Here is a 25,086-nt window from a genome sequence, read left to right as displayed (position 1 = left end):
ACCAAAGCAGCAGAGAAGGCTAGGCTCTGGAGTACCACAGAAATATCAAACGTGGAAAGGTATGAAAAGAAAACAAAAATGAACAAAGGGAAGGAGACAATAAACTATGAAGGGCATTGCTAGCTTCCCCCATCACGTAATGTGTAAGTGCAACTGCATGCACACCTACCGTCAATCGCAAGGAGTGGGATGAGCACTTACACGTGGGTATAATACATACATGAAAGTTGCTTAGGGGAAGAATGTTTGCTTGTTTCCATGGATATATATGTGTCCATGTTTCCATTCTGTCCTTTTCGCCGGCTTTTCGCTGCCCTTGGAGTGCTGTTAATGTGAGTGACTACTACAACAGACACAAAACCACAAACACACACACACTATCGACAGTAACCAAACCATGGCCACCTTAGCGAGCGCGCCCATAATAAAAAGGTGTCCTCCGCCTCCGTGAGGACCCGTCATCAAGGCAAAAAAACAAAACAAACGAATTAAGCAAACAACAGATCGGTAAAGGGGAGAGAGCGGTCGAAAGACGCGGTGCCTAGCCCCTATCGTAGGGACCGCCGCTTTTTCACTTTTTTTCTTGCTCTCTCCTCCCTCTTTCTTCATTCTCCCTGCGCAGCGCGCAACAGAAAGAACAGTTAGGAAAAGTAAAAGAATTCGAAACAAATAAATAGGGCGAGGAGACAAGGTACACACTTATATATATATATATATAAATATTTGCAAAGTCTGTATTAATACATGTGAATTACCTTTTGGCCACTTCGGCATCGCGTAACGCCACAAACACAACTAAAACATAAAGAAAGGATCCTACGTTCAGCACTTCACAATAAAAACAAGGAACCACCACCACCAATGAGAATAGCAGGTGCAATCCTGCCTCACAACCCCAACGACGGCTGCGGATCCATCATGCCCTACAGAACTAATATGTATAGCCGTTGGCGCGGCTTGAACGCAATGTCCGCACCTCCGGCTCAGCGAAACAAACGTACCTTCCTTCACCCTCCGGGTGTGACATATTTCGAGCAGGGGAGGAACATCTGACCCCGTCGGGCCTCCGGTCACAATTGCTGCAATAGCCAGTGATAACTTTCATGGCAGTGGTGTAGAGTGCTTTATCAGTGAAAGCAAGGGTAAGGACAAGGCCAGTGGTACCTGTCAAACGTACTACGATTCGCCGGTCAGTGGAGGCGAACCTGCAACGTGATATACGACTCACACGGTAGTACGGTATCGTGGCGATCGTTCCATCGCCGATGTTCCCGAGGGAAAGCGGTATGTTGTTTCGTTTCGCAGCAGCCGGTGATAGGAAACAAAGGTCCCGAGGGCGCGAAGGGTGGATGCTCATGGCGTCGCGACGCAACTTCAACCCAACTGGATCGCCAGGAATGAACGTCTTACTCCGCTCGTGGGTGCCGAATAAATTTGCGGTTGTGGAACAAGGCACCTGCAGCTCCAATAGTCTCAATGACCCTGGGTCCGAGAAACCTAACTCAACGCCGTCAAGTACCTGCAGATCCCAGGAGAGCACCGATCTCGTCACGGGAGGTGTTGCTGATTGGCACCGCCTTTGTTGGTGCCTAGACATCCGCTCCTCCGCAACGTGTGTCCGACCAGTTCTCGGTGTGGCACGCATTATTGACGATGTGTCAGTTTCTCTGTAGCTGGTATTAAGGTGGTCCGGAGAGCGCCAGCGTACAGACGGGGGAGCCGGACGTTGACTATGACATCTTGCCGTGTTCGGCCTGGACCGCGGACCACGCGATGCGTCCGACGCGTAGAGCGGCTGGTAGTCCCGTCGCGTTCCCGGGCGCCTTCTTAGGGGAGGCATATAGGGGTCTTCTCCCCCTCTTCCCTCCATCACAACGCTCAGGATTTATTTCTATTAAATACAATAATTACTACTCACTTTTTTCTGTGTGTGTATGTGTGTGAAAATGAGGGGGTTTGCTGTGTTTTCCTCCTTTTTTTACTTGATTTTCTTCACACACCCTTTCTGTAGGGAATTGGAGCGTATGTGGACGCACCCACACGAAAGAGGAGAGACATATGACAGAGTGAAATAACATGCCAGGGTAGGTACGGCAAATGACAAACACGGGGCAGAATGGCTGATTCCCAAGAACGGTGCATTGAGCTTCGCAAAAATCCCTCTTGTTCTAGCCCATACGGGGCCACCTTCCCGACACCAAACGAACAAATATTACAACAGTCCGCGGTAACACTCACCACCGACATACATTCTCCCAAACACAAACATCACTTCGACACTCTCAGCAAGGGTATCCCTCCAGAAACAAGTTTCCCTGCTGCCTGCAGTCCTACCGAAGATGTGAAAAATCCTCAAACTCGTCGTCGTCCTCCACAATTACAGCCAACATGGGTTCCCCCTCATCCTCCATACTACCGGTATCACGCACCATGAAGTCAGCATCAATGTCAAGGCAGTGTTGAATCGCAAAGAGCAACCTCTCCCGCATCACCTCCACTGAACTGTACCGCGGCAGCGATAACCAGTAGAAACATGTGGAGGCATGTGGGAGTCTGCTGTCATCAAATGTATCGCCACCCATGTTGGAGTTCTCCGCGTTGTCGGCACCTGAGGCGTTGTTACCACGCTCATCTCTCGTCTGCTGTGCAGAGGTGTCAAGCATTACCTTAAGCCGCACTCCGGAAGGAAGTCGTTCCCTCCCACTCACAAACCGCATGAACAATGCACGCTCATGGCGAGAGAACTGACGCAGCACTTGGCGAAGGTACTGCACAATAACGCTGTCCGGATTTAGATCTTCATATCGTGCTGCATCAAGCAGCTCATCTGCATCATAGTCTGGCAGACCGCAAACCATGCGCTCCAGTTCATACCACTTCAGTAACGATACCGCAGACACGGGGACCACCTGATGAAATCCATCTGCGATTGCCTTAATCTGCGCTTCACCCATTACGTGCAGTCTGTAGTCCATGGCAAGCTCGAGAAAAAGATCAACATTGTGACGGCCGACGGATATGGCGCTTCCTCCTGGAAAGAGCTCTCGCTCCACCCCAATATCGTCCACAACAGTAAATCCTCCGGGACACAGTTCTTCAACCTCTCCATCTGTAGCGCCCGCTTCACCGCCACCCAATGAGCTAAGTTGTTGAATGTATCGATACGACTGCACTGTTGCCACATCTACCCTCCCCAAGTCACTTACGCCCACTGGCGCACCGAGTATTGTCTTCCACACGCGGCTGGAGAGGTAAATCGGAACCGGCTCTGAGCTACGGAGACAACCGCCGAGAAAACGACCGAAGAAGTGGTACATATTTAGCCGCACAGGGGCCTCCATTTCAGGTCTCACGACAAACACCTCACGAGACTCCCCAATTTCGCTGGCTTGGTTAGGACTAGGAATAAAGAGCGGGAGGCTTGGGCCCATCAACTCGGAACACAGCTGTGTGATGCTTTCACGGTACGGCCCGCCAATGTCATCAGCGCCTTCCCCCACAAAATTAACGGACCACAGCTTCCGGCTGGTACAGAAAAGGGAAACATTCTTGTCGTGTAACAGTTGGTAAACCTGACCAAAAATGCTTCCGCTGAGGCGCTCAGGAAGCGTGGCAGTTGTGTCCTTCACCAGCGACAACGCCTTCCGCCTATTGAGCGTAAGTTTGAGATTTTCACCAGCGCTGCTAGTCTGGGAGAAAAAGCCATGGAGGAAACGCAAGCCAACAGCAGGAAGCATGTAGTCATGAAGGTGATCCAACGCCCTACGGATGGGACCAGACAGAAGCACATCGCATTCCATAGGAATGCTCGGGACGCCTGCATACGGGATCACCGCTTCGGCCAAGCTCGTGAGGTTTTGTAACGTGACAAGGAGCTGCATGGCGTTTTTGTGACCCAGAAACTTATCACATAGTACGGCTTTGTCAGTCTTCGTGAGGGTATCTTCCAAGCAATAAGCTGCGCCATTGTGAAAGTTTAGTTCCGTCAAAGACGAAAGGGTCAGTAGCAGACGTCGCGCCAGCGAGGGAGAGAATTGGGTACTACAAACACCACTGACGCCCCTTTCCGCCACCCCACTTGTATCTACTCCACAAAAGTGATTTTCCACTGCCTTTCTTAGGGGGCTCGTTGTGCCAAGTGCCCGACACCTTTTCGGAAGGTGCGATAGTTCTTCCTCGCAGAAGCAGACGACCGCGGTATTTTTAGGGTCAACACCAATGACCGGCATTAGGCCGTTTGCATGATTCACTGAGCGAAAGAGAATACCTTCACCATCAGTGTTTTGCGCTTCCTGTAGTGGGACGCCATTCAGTGTGTACGCAATCGTACCGGCTTCGCAGTCCAACAAGCATCCAACGATATCGCCATGTTTCCACAACTGGCCGCCAACACTTCGCGTGTGCTTGTTGTGCCTTGCCGTCGCTCGGTTTCCTTCGAGCACCCATGATTCAGCATCGTCGCCCAACCCCCTTGATCGCGACCAATCAGTTGCAGTGGTAGACGTTGCCCAACCGACACTTATTAATGCGTCGCCACGGAGGCCAACCTCATAGTACCAGCGTCCAGAGCGGACACAAACGCTACCCCGAAAGAACCGTGGGTCCTCTTCAGCACGTACCTCACTTCCCTGTACAGATGTCATTTTGTTTTTGGGACCACAAGGAAGAAGGTTCACACACAGTGGTCCACTTCGACCTTCATAATAAGTTGCAGCAGAGGCATTAGCTCTTGCTAGAAAGGGTGGGAGCTGCCGGGTTTCCTTCGAGGAACTAATGGCAACGGCGACACCATCACTAGCGTCCGTCCCGGTGCCCTTCTTCCCACTCCTCGCAAGGCACTCGCTTACGTCAATCGCCGAAATAAGCATCCACGGCGTTGACGTTGGTGAAGCCATGTAATTTGATGGGTCAACTGGTACGAATCCAGCTGGAACGCGGTAGACGAAGGGCGCCGCACCGAAGTTTACATCTACGCCTCCCGCTCCAAATGAAACGGCTGGGAAAAACGATAGAGGCACCCCTGCACCTAAGGATGCTCTGAAATTGTCGAACACACTAACTTGACGTTCCTCGTGCAGGCAGGCGAGTGTGTCCGTCTCAAGGTCTAGCATGATGCCTATGACATCAAGCCCCTTCCACTTTGTACGCATGGTAAACTCATGGCGAAAGCCATGATAGAAACGACACATTTGCGCACTTTCAAAACCCCAAGAATCGCCGTCGTGGCCAAGCCCCCGCGGTGAGAGAAACGAGTTCTGCTGCGCCCGCTCGGTGACAGCACCCACTGATATGGGATCGCCGTTAGCAGGAATGCGGACCTCGAAGTAAAACCGACCATGTTTGAAACCCACGTTACTACGTGCCGAGAGGAAACCCCGGTCGCAGAAGGCATTCCAAACGCCACTGCCTCGCTGGAATATCGATGCCTTGGGTTGATGCTGCAGCGTGGAACCAGAAAAAGGCAACAAAACCAGATGTACATAACCATGCTTATGCTCCGACGACGACAAACCGCGCTCTCCAGCATTAACGTTGCTAACTTTGTGGTTTCGATTGGAATTGCCCAAAGCTGTAGTGGCGGAAGCAGGCAGGGCGGAGGAATTAACTCCGATGGTTATGGCTGGCGCACACAAGCCAATGGAACGTTCCCACAGCGAGCAAAGGCGCCTCCACCGGATTTGCGTCCGCTGGTTATGAGTCAAAATATCCCATGCTGCTTCGGTCCGAATTGCGGCCACCAAAAGCTCAAATACACTTTGAACCCTCACGTTGTGGCGACCAATGGGCGAAGATGCAACTGATGCATGGCCACGCTGTAGAACCGACATGAGCGGCGCGTTGAGGTTGGCTAGGGTTATCTTCAATGGACATTGGTCTTGTTGGGAGAATTGGGGGAATTCCCGCCACAACTCCAACACAGAGGTAAAGATTCGGCACGAGGGGACGGCAGCGCACTTCGTCGTCCCTGTGCGCACCGTCAAGAGTGATATGAATGGTGCGTTCAAGAAAGAACCAAGACCGCAATGGAATCGAGCATCCGAAGAGAGAACTTCACGAAGTGCAGCAAAAATTGCGCACGCAACCTGCGGTTTAAGCGACCGTGCTGAAACTGTGAAGGATGGTGCAACAGACCGTGTACCGATGCTTGGTTTCGCATAGAACCAAAGGCTGTCGCTAGGCACCTCTAACTCCGGCCAACCACTTTGTGCGTCGGGATACTTTGCAAGGAGTACCCGCTGCTTACGGTCACGCAAGAGGGTCATCTGCTCGATACCTCGACTGTTCGCATCGAAGGATACTACCCCTCCTGGTCCGTTAATAGTAGCAATGGGCACCAAATTAGCATCTGTTGCCACGTACGAAACAGTCGGCAATTCCACACAGAAAGGTTCTGTTTCATCGTGCAGAGCCTTAGTGATCGCAACGGCGGCCTCTCGGAATCCCTTCAAGAGACGCTTTTCTGAGGTCATAGAGCTAAAATACACCTTCACAAACTGGGAAACTGCCAATACCGCCTTTTCTTCAAGGTAACCAGTGTCACTATATCGCAGCAAATTGATCAGATGGCTGATCAGCTCGGTACTTGCGATGATGTTCCGCGGATCGACAATGGCAGAAGCCGGAACATCACCGCAGCCTTTGGTGCGACAATGTTCGAAGTGAACGACACGGTACTGTGGCGACATCGCTTGCTGAATGGCGGCAACAACACACTGCCGACTGAGATGAGCACAAATGCTCTGCATGTACTCCCCACCCAGCCTGAGGGCTAGTGAGTGGTCAAGCGTGGCAAAGAAGCTTTCAAACTCACGCCGTGGAATGAAAAGAGGTAGGGCAGTAGGTGGGGCCACGCCAGTGCGCTGAACCTTGTCTAGGTTAACGTTGCTGGAGAAAACGGGGAAGGGGGCCCAGCGCACACTACCGCTAAGCACCCCCACTCCCTCGCACTTCTCAGCGTAAGTCTCGTTTCCGGTGGCCTCTGAAAAGCGAAAGGTAACGTTGGAACCATCGTTTACACCGTAAACCGGGAGCGTCTGTTCCCGCGCAACGAAATCGGCGGCCGATCGCTGCGTCTTCATAGAACGCGCACATCCCCACAGCCGCACACTGTCGAGAGCCACAACAACCCCGTTGGATGATTTGCCATAGCTCCTGCCACCACCACTGCTACTGGCTTCATCACTGTCGGTTTCGTCCACTGACACGACCCCCCGACCAGTTCCCTTTCCATCAGAACTAATATTTCCTATAACAAGCCGGTCTACGCTTCCTTCACGAAACAGATTTTCCAGGTATATACCCAGGTGCTTGGGAAGGGCCGCCGCTACCCCAGCACCATCTTTGTACAACGTTATGCTTTTGCTATCGATGACCACTGCTAAATGAATCCAATGGTCCCAATCCTCCTGAAGAAGTTTCGTAGATATTACCACTGCCGATACTGCTGCCGTTTCTATGATACAATCGATCCGCGCCTCGTCCAGCACCACTCGTAGGAACGACCTTCGACCGTCTCCTTTCTTCTCGTACAAGGAAAACAGTGAGAAAGAAATTGGTGGGCGGCCCCAGGAAGCTGGGATTACGAACGCTTCGCCCAGCTCGGGAAAAAGGCGGTCATACAGAAGGACACTCGCCTCAATGGTTATACCGTCCGCCCAAGGTGGGATGCAGCTATCCTTGCTGACACCCTTCATGATGAGTGTTCCGGCTGGATCGCCCCTGGCTCCACTGAAGCACAGAACAGAGGGTGTAAGACAGAGCGAGGAGTGTGCTTGCTGTAGGCGGGAGAACAGCGGAGGTAAACCAGTGCAACCGACGCTGCTCCCACTAATATTGGCCGGACTACCCCCCATGTTCCCACTGCCGTTGTAATCATCCACGTCAGCGTTGCTGCATTCAACATCCAAACGGGGAAGTACCGAGTATCTAGCCGCAGCTGCTACGCTAAACAGCGAGTTTGCTGTGTGCGCAGAAGGGTCAGAAGGCGGACCTTGGATATCGTGGCATGGTGTACGTACCGGATATACATAGCCGGATGATAGAGCCTTTGCATCATTATCCTTCGAGGAAGAGGTGACAGCATCAAATAATGCCCGCTGTTGACAATTCATTGTCTGTGGAAGGAGCAACGGCCACATCTCGTAAAGATACCGCAACGGTAACGGGGTTTTGGCAGGTGTCCGGAACGCGAAATCGTCCACTTGCGCGATGATCCCCCGCTCAAGCAGGACATAACTTGCAGAAGGATCCTTTTTCAAGACGGCGAGTGTGATGCGCAGCAGGCTGGCGATCACAGCCCACGGGAGGGGCGAAGAATGTGGCCGAAGTCGCGGTGAGAAGCACTGTTCCAAGGCTGGAAGTAGGAACTGGAATAACACCTCAGAGCGGGGAAGTAGAACCTCATCCTGCGACGCATTGATGAGGTTGTCGAGGGGAACTTCATGTTCCTCGGTGAATGCGCCCACCTGTATTGGCAAGACGGTCGCTGTGCCCGCCTTCGCGTTGCAGTCGACGATGTAAGCTTCCTCGGTTGCTGCTAGCGTTTCGTCAACACACATGAAAACCTTCCTGCCAGGACCTAACGAAGCAGACGGAGGCCCCCCGATGAGATAAATCCACATGAGCAGACGAACGCCGTTCGGACGCATGGCCTCTCCGCCATTTGCCGAGTCTGCGAGGTCAGCCAAGAAAGGCCCACGCATGGCGGAGAATGTCTCATCCCATGGGTGACTGCAGAGAAGTGCGTGTAGCGAAGCCACACAGCTTATCCCAATGTCACCGAAATTACCGAGCGCACTCCCGCTTGCACCACTGCCACCCGTACTACTGTCCCCAGAGACACAACGTATTGCAAAGGAAAAAAAGTAGCCTACAGCTGCACAATCCGCGGTTACAGCGGGTAGTAACTTCCGCACAACACTCATAATACTCTCTTTGGTAAACAATGGGTTGACAGCAGCGGGCGAGCAGTGACGAAGTAGCAAAATACTGGTGTGAACGCATACCTCCGCCAGTGGACAAGCTCCCACATTCATTGCGGATGCTAATACCATTACATCAGCCACCAACCAAAGGCGGAAGGCCAGAAACGCCGCTTTTGGACAGACAACCTCAGTGCAAATAAAGCCAGCCGGAAGCGCTCGGGCAAACGTGCTGATTAGAGTACATAGCAATCCGATGTGCTCCAGTACGCGATCTTGACTATGGTGGTACGGCTGTGATGCATAGTTAGCGCACTTACGTAACTCCTCATCGAGCACCTCAAAAACGAGGTCGAGAAAATTAACACAGCCACGCACCTCGTTCGGTGCCGCATTCTCATCACCCAGCGCAGCAGCACACTGTAGTCCCAATGACTTGAGGGCATTGAGAGATTCCAGCAACGCCCACTCGCTCGGTGTGCGCTGCAGCGTCTGTTCATTTCCTTCATCTCCCACACCCCCGGGCGCGACAACAGCAAGAGGTCTACCGCTCCCGCTCGTACGACCACCACTCATAGCAGTGGTAGAGCTTGGAAAGGTAGTGCCGTTGTTGCTCCCACCGATGCCAGCCACCGGGTGGGTTCGATTCCCCTTAACGGCTCCCCGGTGCGACAGCTCCAGTGCCCGTTCATGCCGCAACGTTTCAGACGCATTTGGTTGGAATATGCTACAGAACGAAAGGAACATTACTTCCACGACGCGGACCTCCCTGAAGAAACAAAAATCACTGGGAAGCCACTGCCTGTTGAGTACCTCGCTTAGCGTAGCTGATCGACACGGTTCGACAACTCCTCGTGGAGACGACGCAGGTGATGCAGAGCCATCAGTGGTTGCCTCGGGGAAGCCTTTGTGATTTGTTATCGGCCGTGTGATCTCACAAAGTCGCCGAATAATGTCATACATCATTTGTCGGTAGCTACAACGCGTGGAATCACCCGACGCGGATATGCCAAGCTCAAAATGTCGGCCTCCACCCACGCGACCATTGAAAAGAAGTGATGCAACCTTACAACCAAGGCGGGCATTATTCTGAAATAGCTGGTACATATGCTGAAGACCACTTAAGCGCCTGAGCGCCCCCCTTTCCCTCTCTTCGAAGGCTTCCCGCATGTCTGATGCTTTTATTTCGGGGGAGAGAATGATACGTTCCACAAGTGCAACTGCGGCGGGAATCTGAATCAATGACCAGCCATAGACAAGGGCACGATGGTAGAGCCGCTTCATCCGCATAATGAGGACTGCCCGTTTCCAATTGTCGACGTTCACATTGCCAGGCCGTTTAGGATCCCCCTGCGCTCGATCCGCGTACGTCCGAGCGAGATAGAGGGATGGCATTTGAATCACTGTAGAGTCCGATACTCTTGCCACACGCAGCAGGAAATGACAGCACTCCTTCGCGTTTTGTTGGACAGCTAAAAAGTCACCGGGACTCTTGGAACGTTTATCCAGTAATCCACTCCTTAGTCCTTTCAGGCGTACCAATGTCTTTGCAAGCAATTCGATACATTCGTTCATGGTGAGAGCCTCTATTCTCGCACTGCTAAGATGAACAACTGCGATTGCAGCCATTGATATCACTTCTTCAATCTCCACCGGCGTCTTGGACGCAAGCACCACATCCCGTCGAGCAATGGACTGCCACTCGGCCTGCCGCTGTTGAAGCTTCATTAGAACATCCATTTTTTTATCATTTTTGTCGTCGTCTTTTTTTATTCCAGCAGCAAGCAGAGGGTGGTCACAGATTTCCTTCAGGGTGGTGGATAATTCACAAGACGGTGCATCAGTCGCGTTGTCGTGAGGCGGTGTCGAGACAGTTGAGTGGGACGGGGAAGCACTTTCCTCTCGTATTGTTGGTGCCGATATTTGTCCTAATGACATGAAGGATGCAACCCACGAAGATGCCAACGACAGGGCGGTGTCGAGGACATGTAGTGGACGGTGTGACCCAAGTGTTGTTCCCGTTGTCACGCTTGCGCGAAGTGAGCAAAGAAGTGCGCGATACCGTAGCGACAAGTGGTTGAGTCTCCCAAGCAGCCACCCAGATTCCTCCTGAGAGCACATAAGGGGCAAGGCGGTAATAGCTGTGTGAAGTGGGCTTCCAACGAAGGAGTTACCAAGCACATCGAGAACAAAAGAAACTCTTCCGGATGTCTCCTTTTCCTCTCCCAATGACATCACCTCAAGTCGTTGCGCAAATGTTTCGAAAATTAGCCCCGCATTATCAAAAAGTTCCGTGTAATAATCTCTTGCCGTCGCACCAAGTCCAACGACACCGTGGAGCGAATGCATATTTTCAATGCCTTTGTTCATCTTTTCGTGTACATCCACTGTCCCAAACTCATCACAGTGACTAAAAAGCAGCATCTGCAGTACCCCGATTGCCTCAGCCATTGTCGACAGAAGGGAAAGTTGGGACTGACGCAGATTGTTTGGAGCCTGGCGCATTACCTGCTGCGTACATTCTACAACTAACGTTGAAAGTGTGCTCTTTACTGCAGCGAGCTTTCCATAGGCTGCCGCGGTATCATCATTTTTGCCTCGGTTCGGTTCGATGCCATCATTTCGCCTCGGAATGCCGTTGTCGGGTTCTGTGATCTGAAGAAGGGGCGCCGCAGATGTTACATCAGTAAAACTCCTTACAATAGCATGAAGAAGCACACTCAGAGCCGGTGACCGAGTCATGCTGTCTTCCTCCTTTCCGAGTATTTCACGTAGCAGATTGGCACGCACCACCGCAGTGGGGAAGAAAAGTGTTACACCTTCGTTTACGATGATGCAAGCTATGCTACCCAACTCTGTGGGTAAACTTAAGCCCGACTCATTTATGATGTCAAGAAGAATGCCAAGTAAGCCCAATCCAACATGTGGTATATAAGTTGGTGAAATGCCGTCGAATATGTCTTTTGGCGGTACTGACAATGCCGCCTTCGCCATCGTTGCTGCCTGACTTGGCGTAGTCAAAAAGGAATCGCCAGCTTTAGACCAATCGGTACTACGCCTGCGCTGGATGGCATTAAGTTCACGAAAAACACCTCTGAGATCACCGACAGAAGCAGCTTCAGAAAGTCCAATCGTGTCCGGATGTATTCTGAAATCACGCACCCGTCTCACAAGGCGCAGAAGGATGCGCATGGCAGTGCCAATGGCAATGGTGGAAGTACTGTCCTTAAGACTCAGGGAACGCCTCGAGCTGATGGACTTCACTGGGCGACAGTGTTCGTGCAGCAACTGCCGTATCTCCTGCACACAACGAACACTCACATCGTCAAGTAGTGGACTAAACAGGGAATTGGTGGACGCAGTGTCGTTTGATTCCGAGAACGAAGAAAGGAGGTTCAACAACCAAATCGCCAATGCACCAAAGCTCATATGCTGGGTATTGGTGTCATTGTCGGTTGGTGAGCTGGTACCCATGTCCCCATAAATGGATCCCTTCGGGGCATCGCCCGGTGTTTCGGACTTAACTGAGCTAGTGAAGGATAAAAATTCCAAGTTGTCGTGCCACGCGATGTGGTCCTCTTCCAGCACTGCGCTCGGGGAGACGGAGAGTGTACCTGCTGAAACGGTTGCAGGTAACTGCGCCTGCTGCTGCTGCTGCTGACCAAACAAAGAAACGTTTGGTTGCCCCCCTGCCTGAAATAACTCCCAGTAACGGCCATTTTCATCGCACCCGAGGAGACCTAGCTTGTAGCGATGTCGAAGCATGAAACTCCCATACACTCCGCGACCAGTTTCAATGTCAAAAAACACTGCCTGGTGGAGACATTTCATCTCAGCAAAACCATGAAATGCTCGCTCCTTCTGTTCTAATATACCAAGATGTACACCGTCATAGAAAACATGAGCATGCTCTAGTTTAGGTAGGTCGTACGTTGGGGCTGTGACACGCACCGTCGAGGTCCCGAGTGCCGGCTCGCTGTGTGCAGAAGCGAGAAGTGGATGATCGTTGCACACAGTGCGAGAAAATGCCCCCCGGACGATGGCGTGACGGCCCGCAGCCGCTTCGCCCCTCACATGGTTGTAGACGACGTTTCCGTTGTGCTCGTTGAATAAGTATTGGCACACCAGACCAGGCTCATCTCCACCAAGGACACGGGAGGAATCACGGGCAATCTCGCGAAATGTCCGCCCCCCCTTCCATACCCGCAGCCCCGCCAACTGGCAAACGCAGTCATTGCCGGCTGTCCATCGCTGCCGGGGGTTTTCAAGTGCCACCTGGAGGCACTGTTTGGTACGCGACACTTCTTCACCATCAAAATGAAGTCGCCAGTTCCCGTCGAACACCAACGCCACATGAACGAAACGGGACTCGGAAGCCGGGTTGAATGGCGCCGAAACGACACACATTCCACGATAGTCGTGACGATAGCCACCACGAATCCGCCACGCCCCCTCCAGCCGTGCCGTCTCGAGAAATACTTCGCCACTTGTGCTGCGGTCACCATGCTGGTAAAACACGGAAACATCGTTCTTATCAAGCATTTTTATCCACACTTCCACAGTTATGTGACCACCTGTGGTGTTAAGGCACGTCTCAGGGTTGCCAAAGTCAATGACGCTTCCTTTGCGCAACGTCACACACGATCTTGTTGTGTTGTCGAATGGTGGAAATTGAAGTTTCGTACGCCACTTTACCTCCGGAAACTTTTTGCCATTGAGTACTTGTACCTCGATTCCAGTAGCAGAAGCTTTGCTTGCGTCGTCCGTCAACGCTCCCGCGGTTGTCGATGGCACCGGAGCTGCCGTTCCTCGTAATGCTGACGATGTGTCCGAGTGCGGCACGTCGTACACAAGCAATATGTGGTGGCCGGGCCCAGAGCACATGCGCACATAATTGGACGTCGTAGGCCACTGCGGCACACTGGCAAGCATCACCGTTTGCTGGATCTCAAGTGATGAAGAATACACCACCACAGCAATGCCGGCGCCCGCCATACGATCAGTGTGGAATATGACCCCTTCGTCCTTCATAAAAGCGATACTGGAGCTGGTACAGTTGAGGCAGCAGTTCCTAGGTTCGGTTGTCGTGGATGTTGGTGTGTATGCCCCAACAAAAACACCCCACCTACGGAGGGTGTCAGCTGTATGAACGTATATTGCTCCACGATGATAACCTACTGAAACAACCTTAACCTCTATGGTAGGAGCGAAGGGCGTAACATGCTCCATATCCTCTTCAATAGCATCATAGGCTTCGTGAAGTTTAGGTAGGTAACATTTCGGTGTGAGCGCTGCCTTATTCAACCGCAACCAAGTGAGCATCTCGGGTGAAACATCACTTGTGGGTGCGCGCAGCAGCACCCTGACGGCACGGAGTACTTCACACACCGTACCACACTGCAGTGCCACCAGTACAAGGAGTTCCGTCAAACCGGGAACCAAACTGATGCCAGCATCTGTGCTACCCATACCACTGACAGCCGTATCATTGCTGCTATCACACTCATTCCTACGAGCGCGGTCAATGAGCCCAGCTACGTTATCTGCTGCCATCCGCACAACGTCTGGAGAAACGACCGTCCCCGCGTTAGTGCAACCAACAGATGCTTCACTGAGGCTAAAGAGGTCAACACTACGAAGGTACTCTTGCAAACTACGCAGCACCGGTAACATAGTAACACCAGTGACTGTCATGCTGGAGTGCGAAAACATGTGGATAAGTATTAACGCCCCGCAGTCCACTGCGGCGTCCCCTCCGCCGCGCCGATCGGACCCGCGAGTTGCTAAGGCGTGTCGTTGACTTCGCAGCATTTCTGCCGTTACGTTTCGGTCAAGAAAAGTGTGCGCCGCCACAACACCGTTCGTACAGTAGCGTCTCACTGCTTGTATGGCGCGAAGAACAACAGTCAACCGTGCCTTTGCAGCGCTGTGAGCCTCGTAATCGCAATGCAACTTCGCTCCCCTTTCCTCAGTGTCAAGAGATTCGCAAGTTGCTGGCCCATGCTCTCCCTGCCTTTTCCGCGGCGGCGCACATCCCTGCCCCTCGGCGAATAGCGGACTAAAAACGTATGAACCTAGTGGTACATCTTCTAATTGCTGCCTTGTCAGTGGTAGGAACACCGTTGCGTGAGGGAATGCAAGTCTCTCTATCCAATTCAGTTTCTTTGACTGCCGATCATGCACCTTGCGGTACTCAAACCGCACAAACTGGTGCCGATAATGCAGGGATACCGCCGGGAACACCTCGGGAGCAATGTTGCTAATCTCACCCACAACGTACTTATCGCCCACCCGCACCGTCATGCGTGCCGCTTCGTAATCCAGAATAAAAATGACACGGTCACCTGTACCAAAAGTAACGCTTGCGTTCGCCTCGTGCCTCCTCCAATGGCCGTAAAACTTTCCGGCGCGGCTTAGACACCAGCCACCACCTTGTGAAATGAAGGAATCATACTTTGAGAAGCTTTTGGGAACTATTCCAAGCATGAGCCCACTTCCGTCTGTGGTCTCGCCCTGGTTTTCAATGGTTACACCCCATTCGTGCACACCACGCCTAATTCCCTCGGTTACCTGCAGTGTGACCCATCCGTTCCCTGGCTTCATTGCAGAAACTTCAGTAATGATAGCATCACCACGAGGCGTTGTGCTGTCAAGGAGGAAGTTCTTACGCGGGGCCGTGCTTCTCTCAAAAGCAAGTTGCATTTGGTCTACGAAATTCACCACAGATACCGGATCATGCATCTGGCTCTGCGGGCCGTTCGCCATCTGCAAGTATTGTGTGCTGAGACCATCCATGGTAAATCTCCGGTGAAGTTAGAAGGAATGCTATTAAACTCTTTTCTAATCCCCTCTTCAACTGGGATATCCCTCTTTTTGCTTATTTTGCTGCTTTCTCGCAGCTGACGTGGGTTCCGTACTCTACAGACACAGGCTTGGTGATTTGCCTGCGGTGCGCGCGAGGCAGTCCCGAGCGTAAGTACAAAGAAAACCACCGGAATAAACGAAGAAAAAATAAAATATCATGCGTCAGAAGCAAAGTAGTCACTGAAAATAACAATACAAAACACACGCGAAAGAGTGTCCCCCAACGAACGCACACTTATGTACCTGTAGCACCAAACCGTCAGCAGTTGTATGTAGTTACCCCCACCGCATCACTTACACAGTTTATTACGTTGCTTAGAGTTTTTCCTCCTCCTCTCCCCTTTTGCGGTTACCTCTCTTCTTTCCCTTTTCTCTCATACCTATTTTCACATGTCCACACACACTCACCCACCGACTACCATTATTTAGCCTCTTCTCCAACAAGGAGTCACTGTATAGTGATAAATTCATGGGAGGGATGGGGGAAGTCGCAAATGGTTGCCGTGACCGTAACGACAACATCAGCTGCAAAGTGCGTTGCTTTCTCCTCTTGATATCGCCATTGACCGTCACCCACCCTTCCCCACCCCCTCCACACACACACACACACACACACACACAAACAGACGACACAATGAACCACTCCCTCCCCCTTCCTTCGGCCCCTCAAGACCAACGCGACGTGGATAATTCCACCGTCACATATGCCGAAGTTCCGACGAGAAAACGAAGAGTTAAGAGAAAAGAAAGTAACGAGGAAGCTCGTTACAAATAGGAGGAGAGATGAGAATGAGGAAGTGGACGTACATAAAAAAAGGGAGATTTCAACAGTGCACACACGCACATCACATTCAAAACCAAGCGAAACAACAAACACGAGGGATGCAATCTATGTGGTGGTTTTGGAAAGGGCATCGTTGAACGCCTTCAACCCGCTATCAGCTAATTCTTTCGAGGCGAACCGAAGCACAAACCTCTCGGGGAAGCCCTCCTCATCATCACTGTAGTCCTTGAACGCCGTCCACAGAAGTGCCTTTTCGCTCTGTGGATGCACCTTAATCGTCATGCCACGAAGTAAGTAGTGCTGGGCCGCCAACTTCCCAACACCTTCACGGCGGAATACGAACATGTACACCCCACTGTCTTCCTTCTTCTGTAGTATCTTTGCCATGCCCTGCCCACGCTCCTTCCACGCATTCTCACCCTCATCGAAGCGCAGAAGCTTCCCAGTTTCCTCCCAAACGATGTTGTACTTTTCCTCACCGCTCTTCACTTCTACTGGTGCGAAGCGAGCGGCCCCTCCGTCTGAAACGGCGATTTCTTCAATTTCCATCAACTCATTTTCTGCCTTACCGTCTGCCATTGATCTTGATCACCTGGTGGTACTGTTGTATCCGACAAATCTGGGAACTACTCCTAGCACCACGTTATATACAAATGACATTAAAGGAGATAATTGAGACAGAATTAAAGGGGAAAAATTAACGCGAGGCATGTAGCAAGGTACATGTAAATACATGCGCAGGAACTGCAGCGTAATGCCCAGTGCATATTTTCCAGTTAGATCTTATGTAGGCGTCAATAAGACCAAGAAAGAAAGAATAAAACTGCAACAAAACTATAACCCCATGCTGAACCACATACGCATGTGTAACGTGAGTGAGGAAGCACACGAAGACATTGCGCATTACCGACTCTTTCAGCCGTCCACGCAGTGGTGGAAAAACTACCAGAGTTGGAGGCCCCGGTCATTCTCTTCTTCCCAAGCAGAGATATTTCACCAGTCCACAGGCTTCTCAGAGAATTTACTTTAATTAGCGTGCCACTGAGTGACCTATCGGTAGGCATGCGCCTACATTCTTCTTTCGGTCCAGCACACCACGTGTTTACGACGAAGAAAGTAGCATCTGTTCAACTCGTTCGTAAAGGCAAGTGAGACATGCGGTGCCGTGGACCCCACCGCAACAGTCGTAACAGCTTATAAACCCGAAGAAGGCAGAATGCTTCACGCCGTGGTTCCTATAGGAAACTCAATGGCACAGAGGTGGTGTGAACGAGCACTCGCTGCCCGCCATTCCTCTTCGCTCATCGACAGCCGAATCGCCCCAACAATACCCGTAACAATGTGAAAAGGTTGTGTACAGTCGATGTTTCCACTAATTTCCTACGACAACCGGTAAAGATGGTTGCACTCCTTCGCTAACAGGGAAGGTCGATCGGGAAAAAAACTAGGGGTTTCCGCCCTCAGCAGTTTGTTTCTTGCCTTCAGTATCACGCACTTGCTCTCAGTCCGTAGTTTTGCGGGACGGTGAAGTAAACTCCAGAAATTTCACATGAAACAGCACAATGTAGATACCACTAATTCTCGCGCTTGTGCAGCTTGAAGAGGTATAGAGTGACTCCTTAAAGCGCAGTTATATGCTACTGTGCATCTGCTAGCCACGGGACCGGCAACTCACACTTGCTTATCCGCGTTTTGATTCAAAATGAAGTCAAAGGTCAGTTGCTCCTCCCTCTCCCTCCTCAAGAGGAAGAAGACACCTTTTTTGTACAACAAAAGGTATCTGCAAAGCAAAACATGCCACAAACATTTAGAATGATTCCGCAGAAAGTTTCGCCAGTCTGCACGTGTATAGAACGGTGTCCTGGAAACGTGGTTGCCTTCCGTAGGACCCTTCAGAGCAAGCGTGGAAACCACCAGCGTTGTTGAAGGGTTCACCGTCATTTCCGTATTTACACACAGTCACCTCCCAAGCGCCTGAGCGCAGTCGCCACACGGAACTTTGTTAAATCGCCCCAACGGTACCGGTAGCAGACACCATCCGAGTGGCCACGACGGAGGGATGCCAGCACATGCGCCATCGGGCCCTCCAACCACTGAAAACACATGGGGATAAGTGAATTAATACCGAGGAGACAGGATGAAGGAATGACATGTTATTCCTTCAACAAGCATATTTAGCGCAATCTGGTAGATGATACTTGTGGAACTGACCTTTAACAAATTGCAGTGGCACATTCTTTTAATGTATAAGTGAACCAACACCTACCATGAAACAATCCTTTTTTTCTTTTGCCCCGATTCACGAAGTCATAAGAGCGCGATATCTGTCCCGCAAAGTATTGTTAAGTACGCAACTACCCAATGTTTTCAATACTTTGGCTATCAATGGAGTTCAGCCCCGCCTCACATTTGAGCCCTGAGTCGGAAGTAACGAGTAAAACATCCTTTCCTTGCCTCTTTTTATAAAGCGCATAACTTATCAGCCGCAGTGGGGTATCGACCTTTTCATTCAAGCAACGGAGTTGAGTAAACTGCTTGTCCTCCTGAGTGCCCTTCCTCTGGAACTCAAGCCAACTTTCGGTCATATTGGTAACGAGAAAATTTATTAAATCACGCAGCCGAACGGGATGGAAGTCATCCTCTTGGGCATTCGCAGCATCTGTAGATCGCACAACCTTGTTTTTTTCATCTAACTGATGTAAGACGAGCTCAGAAATGAGAATCCTGTTGTTGTTAAAGGTATCTGTTAAGTGCTCAAATTTGTTCTGATTGTATGCTCGCACTAGTGACGTGAAGTCGAAGATCAGCTCCTTATGTTGAGGCCAACCTTTGCTACTTTGATTGGAACCATTCTTTTGACGCCGGTCGACTTCGAAGAGGTCTTCCGGAAGGTTGCGCAGTCTGGTGATGTTGAGCATACCTGCAACTGTGTCGGATGTGCCTTGAGACTACTCCGTGCTCCCGTGAAAAAAGGAAGAAAAGAAAAGAAAAAAAAGCGAAGTGTCATCGATTTCACGGTTATCAAAGCACGGACCAGATGGAATAGAATAATTTGAAGCTCTTCAAGAATCCAGGGTGAGTGTTTAGACCACCGTTGGCGTAGGAACGCTTCGCACCTGTACAACGGGGATGTGGCACTAAAAAACAACGATTTAGCCCGCCCCCTCCCCCTCCCCCTCTCTTCCTCAATGAGTGTGTTTACGTACATAGACGCACTGTTGATGTGCAAAAACATACAAGAAACAGAGAAAGTCACCTCGGTATAGGAGAAGGGAAGGTGGCACATGCTTCATACATCCAGGTGAGACAACTATTTATCCTCTTTCATAATGTACATGAGTGAGCAATATGCGCGCCGCTCCCTCACGTCGTCGACGTTACAAAACCGCTTCTAATTCCCACAGAGTCATGTGACTTTTTTTTCGTTTTCCCTCTCCCCCCACTTTCTTCGACCCCCGCAATCCCAAACACAAAGAACTTTCTGCTTCCAAATGTGAGGCACATTCCGGGCTTTATTCCTTCTTCTTGGGTCTCTTCTTAGCCGCTGTTTCCTTCTCTGGCAGAGGGATATCTGCAATGGGGTTAACACGACGTAAATGTAATGGAAGACGCGCAGTAAATTCTTTCATCAGCGCTCGATCTTCTACAGATGGCGGTTTCGCACGAGCAACGGCGGAAAGAAAGTCGTCAGCCGTAAGTGGCCTCTGTTCTATGCGCCTTAGGCGGCGTTTGGTGAGCACTTCCTCAAACACTGCACTTATATCGCCGCATGTGAATCCTTCTGTAAGGAGCGCCAACTCGTGATAGTGCTCCGGCTTGAGTGACCAGACATCACCAGTGTGACTACCCGCTAATTCCTGCAGAACAACAACACGTGAGGCATAGTCTGGACAACCACAGTACACCATGTGGGCAAAATTGTTTACCATTGCATTAAACTCCGCATCGTATGGTGCACAAGTACAACCGATGACTATAACCCGATCAGTTGGCGAAATGCTAGCAATGCCCTTAAGTACCTCTTTCTTCATTTTTCTGCCGCGTTTCATAAGTGGATCCTTTGGTCCTTTTCTCTTTTTACGCAAAAACAGCTTTTCGACGTTGTCAATGTAAATGACTGACGGAGCCATCACCTTCGCGAGGTAAAATACGGTTTGAATGATACCCGCTAAACCCGTCTCTGTCTCAAAGTTAGCTGGTGACAAATCAAAGAAGTTCGCGCCGCTATGGTTACAAACGGCGTGCACCAGGTGGGTCTTTCCAGTCCCATGGAAACCGTAGAGTAGCAACGTTTTACTACTAGGCGCTAAATCATGGATAACCTGGGAGCCAAGTGGTAGTATCGCATACTCAGTTACCGACTGCCGGACGTGAGCCGCTGTGGGCTCAGCAAGCCATGTAGACTGCTGTAGGTATTTGTCGAAGACCTTTTGAAAAGCATCTTTCTTCATTTTCATTACTTTCTCCACGTTAGCATCCCAGTTGTTGAGGATTCTCTGCCACTTCTTCCTCATGTCGTCGTCCGGTTTCTGAGCGCGGAGTAGAGCGTCTAGTGGAGACTCGTGCACAGCAACACACCCCAAGTAACCACTCAAGACTACCTCCGAATCAGGTAATTTCAATACATTCTGGTGCACTGCAGTATTCATGAGTGTTTCTACCGTTGAGCCCTTCGTCGGATCCTTCAACTTTGGTGCGCGTGGCTTTCGGGGACCTTTCTTTTTCTTTGCTCCCTTCCTTTTGCCACTGCGTCGCTCCTGCTCCAGGCGCTTCTTCAGATTTTCCACCTCCATCAAGATAAGTTCGTCAACAACATGTCGCAGTTCTTCCATGACTCCACGAGGCCCTTCCAGTAGTTGCTGTCGAAGCAGGACCAGGTCCGCAGATTGGTCTAAATCCACCTCTCTAACATATGTTTGTTCAAACCGAGGTTTCCACAATGAGCTGTAGCGCTCGTCCTCAGCCCTGATGGTTTCCCACAGAACACTAGGAGGCATGGCGGGAACGGTTTCATCCTCCTCGCCCCTCCGTCGAGCTGAGACACTTCCAGTTCTTCGCATGGCATTGCGAGCATCGTTTCCCGTGCCTCCGGCAGAGGGGAATGTACCAGATATATTAGGCGCCGGGGACCGGAACGAGTCAGTAACGATGGGAGCCAAACTTCCAGCTTGGTTAGAAGAATCTGCGAGTCTGCGGCTGCCGCTTACATCTGCAGCTTGCAGCATTCCCTGGTCATCCTTGCCTTCCATCCGAGCGTAAGCCATACGAGTAAGTGCTTCGTTCAGCATCAACTCCATTGTCCTTGGTCCCTCCTCCGTCTTGATGCGGCTCTCGATCTCTAAGGTCTTCTGCCTGAAGTTCGCCTCGTTCATACGTTGCCGTGCCTTCTGCTCATCTAGACGGGCCTCTGCCTGTACCGCTTCCTCCCTGTTTGTGCTATCAGCGGAGGGAGCCATTCCAAGAAGTTGGAGTTCCTCCTGGTGGTCAGAAAAGATGTGCTTTCGGGTCAGGTAAGCTTGCACAGCACTTTGCAGAACTGTAGCGGCTCTTTCCCTCCCCGTCGGGTGATTGTAAACACTGGCAAGCTCCACCGAGTGCCGCTTCTGGGCGTACATGGAAAGTTGAAATTTGGCCCGTTCTCGCGCTTGCCGCCCACGTTCATTAATCTTTAGTAGCATAAGGGCCTCATCCATCGACATGACATTCCCTGCCGCAGCTTCAGTACTTTTTTTCTGAGGGGGAACACTCGATGCTGTTAGCGCCTTTGTAACGGGAGCGTCCGGCTCCGTTTCCTTGTAGTACTGTTGAAGCGAAGCGATCTGCCGCCGCCTCTCCTGCATAACTGAAGCATTGTCTTCCACAAAGTAACGGGGGATAGGCACTTCGAGTTCATCCGGCGTCATTTTCAAGTCTAAAATACACTCATCAAGTTTGACAAACTCACCACAGTTTGTGGATAACAAAGCCCGAAGTTCTAGCATTCGAGCCATACATGCATCAAGTACTGTGCGCACGTCGTACCTCTTCTGTGGTTGTAACTGTGCGTCGTGAACGATCACCAGCCGCCGCCCCGTCCGCAGGTACTGAACGTAAAGCGAGGCCCAACAGAGCAGAAGTTGGTCATAACGCTGCCTTCCAGTAGGCATCACCTTCATCTTGGAAACATTCACATCTTCCCTCCATATTGCCGTCAGATCGTCCAAAGCTCGTCTGTAGAGCTCCTCACATGTCAACGAAGACATATCTCCAACAACGCGGTGAAACTTTCAGGTGACACGAACACCTGCGAACCCCGACCTTCAGATTTTTTTTCTGCTTCTCTCCCTTTTTTTTCTTTCGTTCTAAATATCTTGTCTATTTCCCCTATCTTTCACACGCTGACGTCAGCGTACTCGATGGTTCCTTATATGGTGGCACCAGTACTTGCCATAAAAAATACTCACAATTGAGAAATTGGGAGAAAGGAAAAAGAGGCACAAGCATATAAGGTGAGATATTTCCGCACAAGTCGATGCAAATGATATTGATGAGCAACAAAACGCGCATGCGCACGGTCAAATATGAGCTTGTCTCTTCTCAATCACATCGTAAGAGGTCACACATATATTACACGAGGTGTGTATATTTTCAAAACATGTAATACATCATAACCTCACCGCAGGGCATAAGTATATTCAGTATCCGTACATGTGTCGTGCCCATATGCTGCGCACAATTTAGTACAAAGTAGAAACAATACCACTATTGAGAGGGAGGGGCACAGCAACTAAAAAAAAAAAAGAGGAACGACAGGGAGGGAGGGAGGAACCACAACAGCAACATCAGCAGATCGTCTAAGCACATTCGACCAATTGAAGAAAAGAAAAAAGAAAAGAAAAGCAAGATGAAAAAAAAAAAAGAAAACACCACACACAGAAGAGGAGTATCCCCTTTTCATTTTTTTCCTTCTACAACAGGACGGAGTGAGGGAAACAATAACTCACAGGGTTCTTATTTCAAGTATCACACACATATGCGCCCATCTGACGTATCCACTTCTATCCTGTGCGCACCCCGCAGATTGTCACTTATCAGCAAGAGATAACAAAAGCAAATGGTTTCTCATTTGATAAAGCCTATTTATGTTTTATAGAGGTTAGGGAGTAGTGAAAAAACATCAAAAATGATCGTAAAAGGAACAAAAACATTTTATGGAAAGAGAAAAACGTAAGAAAAAGAAAAGGGAAAATGAACCTCTATTAGGGAGTTAAGTGACCAAACCTACAACCAAGGTAAAGCAAAAACAAAAGAAAAAGGGAGGGATCGGCGACCACCAAGCAAGAGAGGTAAAGAGCATGAAGTAAAAGTAAAACAAGTAAGTAGAAAAAACAACAACAACAATAACAACAAGAAGAAAGGATTCGAGGTTTAAGAATAAAACCAGATTGCAAAACTGCGTTACGGGAACGGGAACCGGGCAAAACATGCACCGCAAGAAAACACCAGGTTTTACTCCCACTGTCGATTAATAACGGACCGCTGCCCATTTTTTTTTCCTTCAACCGCCCTAAAATCCATCTCTCTGCTCTCAAAGTAACGCGAAGTGGAAAACTTTTAAGTCGTCACAAGGGTACGAGAAAACACACACACACACACAAAAGCTTCAACCTAATAACCAAAACCATAACCAATAGTCTGGAAGAAGACAACATGGAAAACAAGTTTGGTAGCATAAATATAAAATTTTGTATTTTGCATACACGGGTGGGGGTTTCCAAACATGAACGCAAACGTTGCCGAGAACAACAGCGGAGGGATCCAATGTGCTTGATAATATACAATATGCAGGGAACGAATTACATCCCTCTTTCTTTTTTTCACTTTACTTTCTCACCATACGGCGTTCCTGAGGAAATAACCCCCACCTCCCCCATTAAAAAAAAAAGACAAAAGACAAAAGGACAACTGCCACCGCCTCTTTCCACTTTCTTAGTCCTCGTTTTGATGGATGCTTCTCCTTCTAAGCATGTCACCTTGGATCTAGACAAGAGGAACTTCTGCAGCAAAATAATGAAGAAACCAAACCAAAAAAAAAATACATCTGCTGAGCTCAAATTTTCAACAACTGACCCTCAACAACACGGAGGAACTTAACGCACACGTTGGGGCTTTCCCTCCCCCTTTAATTTCGCGTATAGGGGAGGGGACGGGGAGTTTCACAAATACACAATTGTAAACCCAATAAACGAAAAGTAGGGAAAGAGCCGGAACACAGGCAAAGAAAGATGCCCACGCTAAAGTGGGACATAGCAGTATGTGGTTGGTTATGTTGACAGCGCATTAATCAATGCGGCAAACCTTCACACTGAATATTATAATAGTGGACATAAACAAGAGGAGAAGGGCAATGAAAAATAAAAAGAAAAAACTACCGTTACAAAGAAAAAGAGGTGCGAGAAACATGGATGGAAAGCCGTATGTGTATGCACGTGTGTGCTTGGCAGTCATGTTTGTCTCCCTCATTATTCAATGTTATGG

At 50.2% G+C, this 25,086-nt stretch overlaps 6 protein-coding genes across 6 annotated transcripts; 1 reads left to right on the top strand and 5 right to left on the bottom strand.

Moving 5' to 3' along the window:
• Nucleotides 1–931: 931 nt before the first annotated feature.
• Nucleotides 932–1,870, bottom strand: TbgDal_XI3840 (hypothetical protein, conserved; the record flags this gene model as incomplete). Its single annotated transcript, XM_011781228.1, has 1 exon — nucleotides 932–1,870. One exon carries the CDS (start codon nucleotides 1,868–1,870, stop codon nucleotides 932–934), a length of 939 nt encoding a protein of 312 aa, XP_011779530.1.
• Nucleotides 1,871–2,330: 460 nt separating this feature from the next.
• On the bottom strand, nucleotides 2,331–15,716 carry TbgDal_XI3830 (hypothetical protein, conserved; the record flags this gene model as incomplete). Its single annotated transcript, XM_011781227.1, has 1 exon — nucleotides 2,331–15,716. One exon carries the CDS (start codon nucleotides 15,714–15,716, stop codon nucleotides 2,331–2,333), a length of 13,386 nt encoding a protein of 4,461 aa, XP_011779529.1.
• A 958-nt stretch (nucleotides 15,717–16,674) lies between these two features.
• On the bottom strand, nucleotides 16,675–17,148 carry TbgDal_XI3820 (Ran-binding protein 1, putative; the record flags this gene model as incomplete). Its single annotated transcript, XM_011781226.1, has 1 exon — nucleotides 16,675–17,148. One exon carries the CDS (start codon nucleotides 17,146–17,148, stop codon nucleotides 16,675–16,677), a length of 474 nt encoding a protein of 157 aa, XP_011779528.1.
• A 1,775-nt stretch (nucleotides 17,149–18,923) lies between these two features.
• Nucleotides 18,924–19,487, bottom strand: TbgDal_XI3810 (T. brucei spp.-specific protein; the record flags this gene model as incomplete). The annotated part of the gene is made up of 1 exon (XM_011781225.1): nucleotides 18,924–19,487. One exon carries the CDS (start codon nucleotides 19,485–19,487, stop codon nucleotides 18,924–18,926), a length of 564 nt encoding a protein of 187 aa, XP_011779527.1.
• A 594-nt stretch (nucleotides 19,488–20,081) lies between these two features.
• On the bottom strand, nucleotides 20,082–22,811 carry TbgDal_XI3800 (hypothetical protein, conserved; the record flags this gene model as incomplete). The annotated part of the gene is made up of 1 exon (XM_011781224.1): nucleotides 20,082–22,811. The coding sequence occupies one exon, from the start codon at nucleotides 22,809–22,811 to the stop codon at nucleotides 20,082–20,084; it is 2,730 nt and encodes a 909-aa protein (XP_011779526.1).
• A 1,447-nt stretch (nucleotides 22,812–24,258) lies between these two features.
• TbgDal_XI3790 (hypothetical protein, unlikely) lies at nucleotides 24,259–24,702 on the top strand (the record flags this gene model as incomplete). Its single annotated transcript, XM_011781223.1, has 1 exon — nucleotides 24,259–24,702. One exon carries the CDS (start codon nucleotides 24,259–24,261, stop codon nucleotides 24,700–24,702), a length of 444 nt encoding a protein of 147 aa, XP_011779525.1.
• Nucleotides 24,703–25,086: the final 384 nt, after the last annotated feature.

The sequence above is a fragment of the Trypanosoma brucei genome, chromosome 11, assembly GCF_000210295.1.
Source record: "Trypanosoma brucei gambiense DAL972 chromosome 11, complete sequence".
Taxonomy (NCBI): Eukaryota; Euglenozoa; class Kinetoplastea; order Trypanosomatida; family Trypanosomatidae; genus Trypanosoma; species Trypanosoma brucei.
The sequence above is the reverse complement of the archived record's forward strand: the minus strand, read 5'-3'. Positions and strand labels throughout refer to the sequence as shown.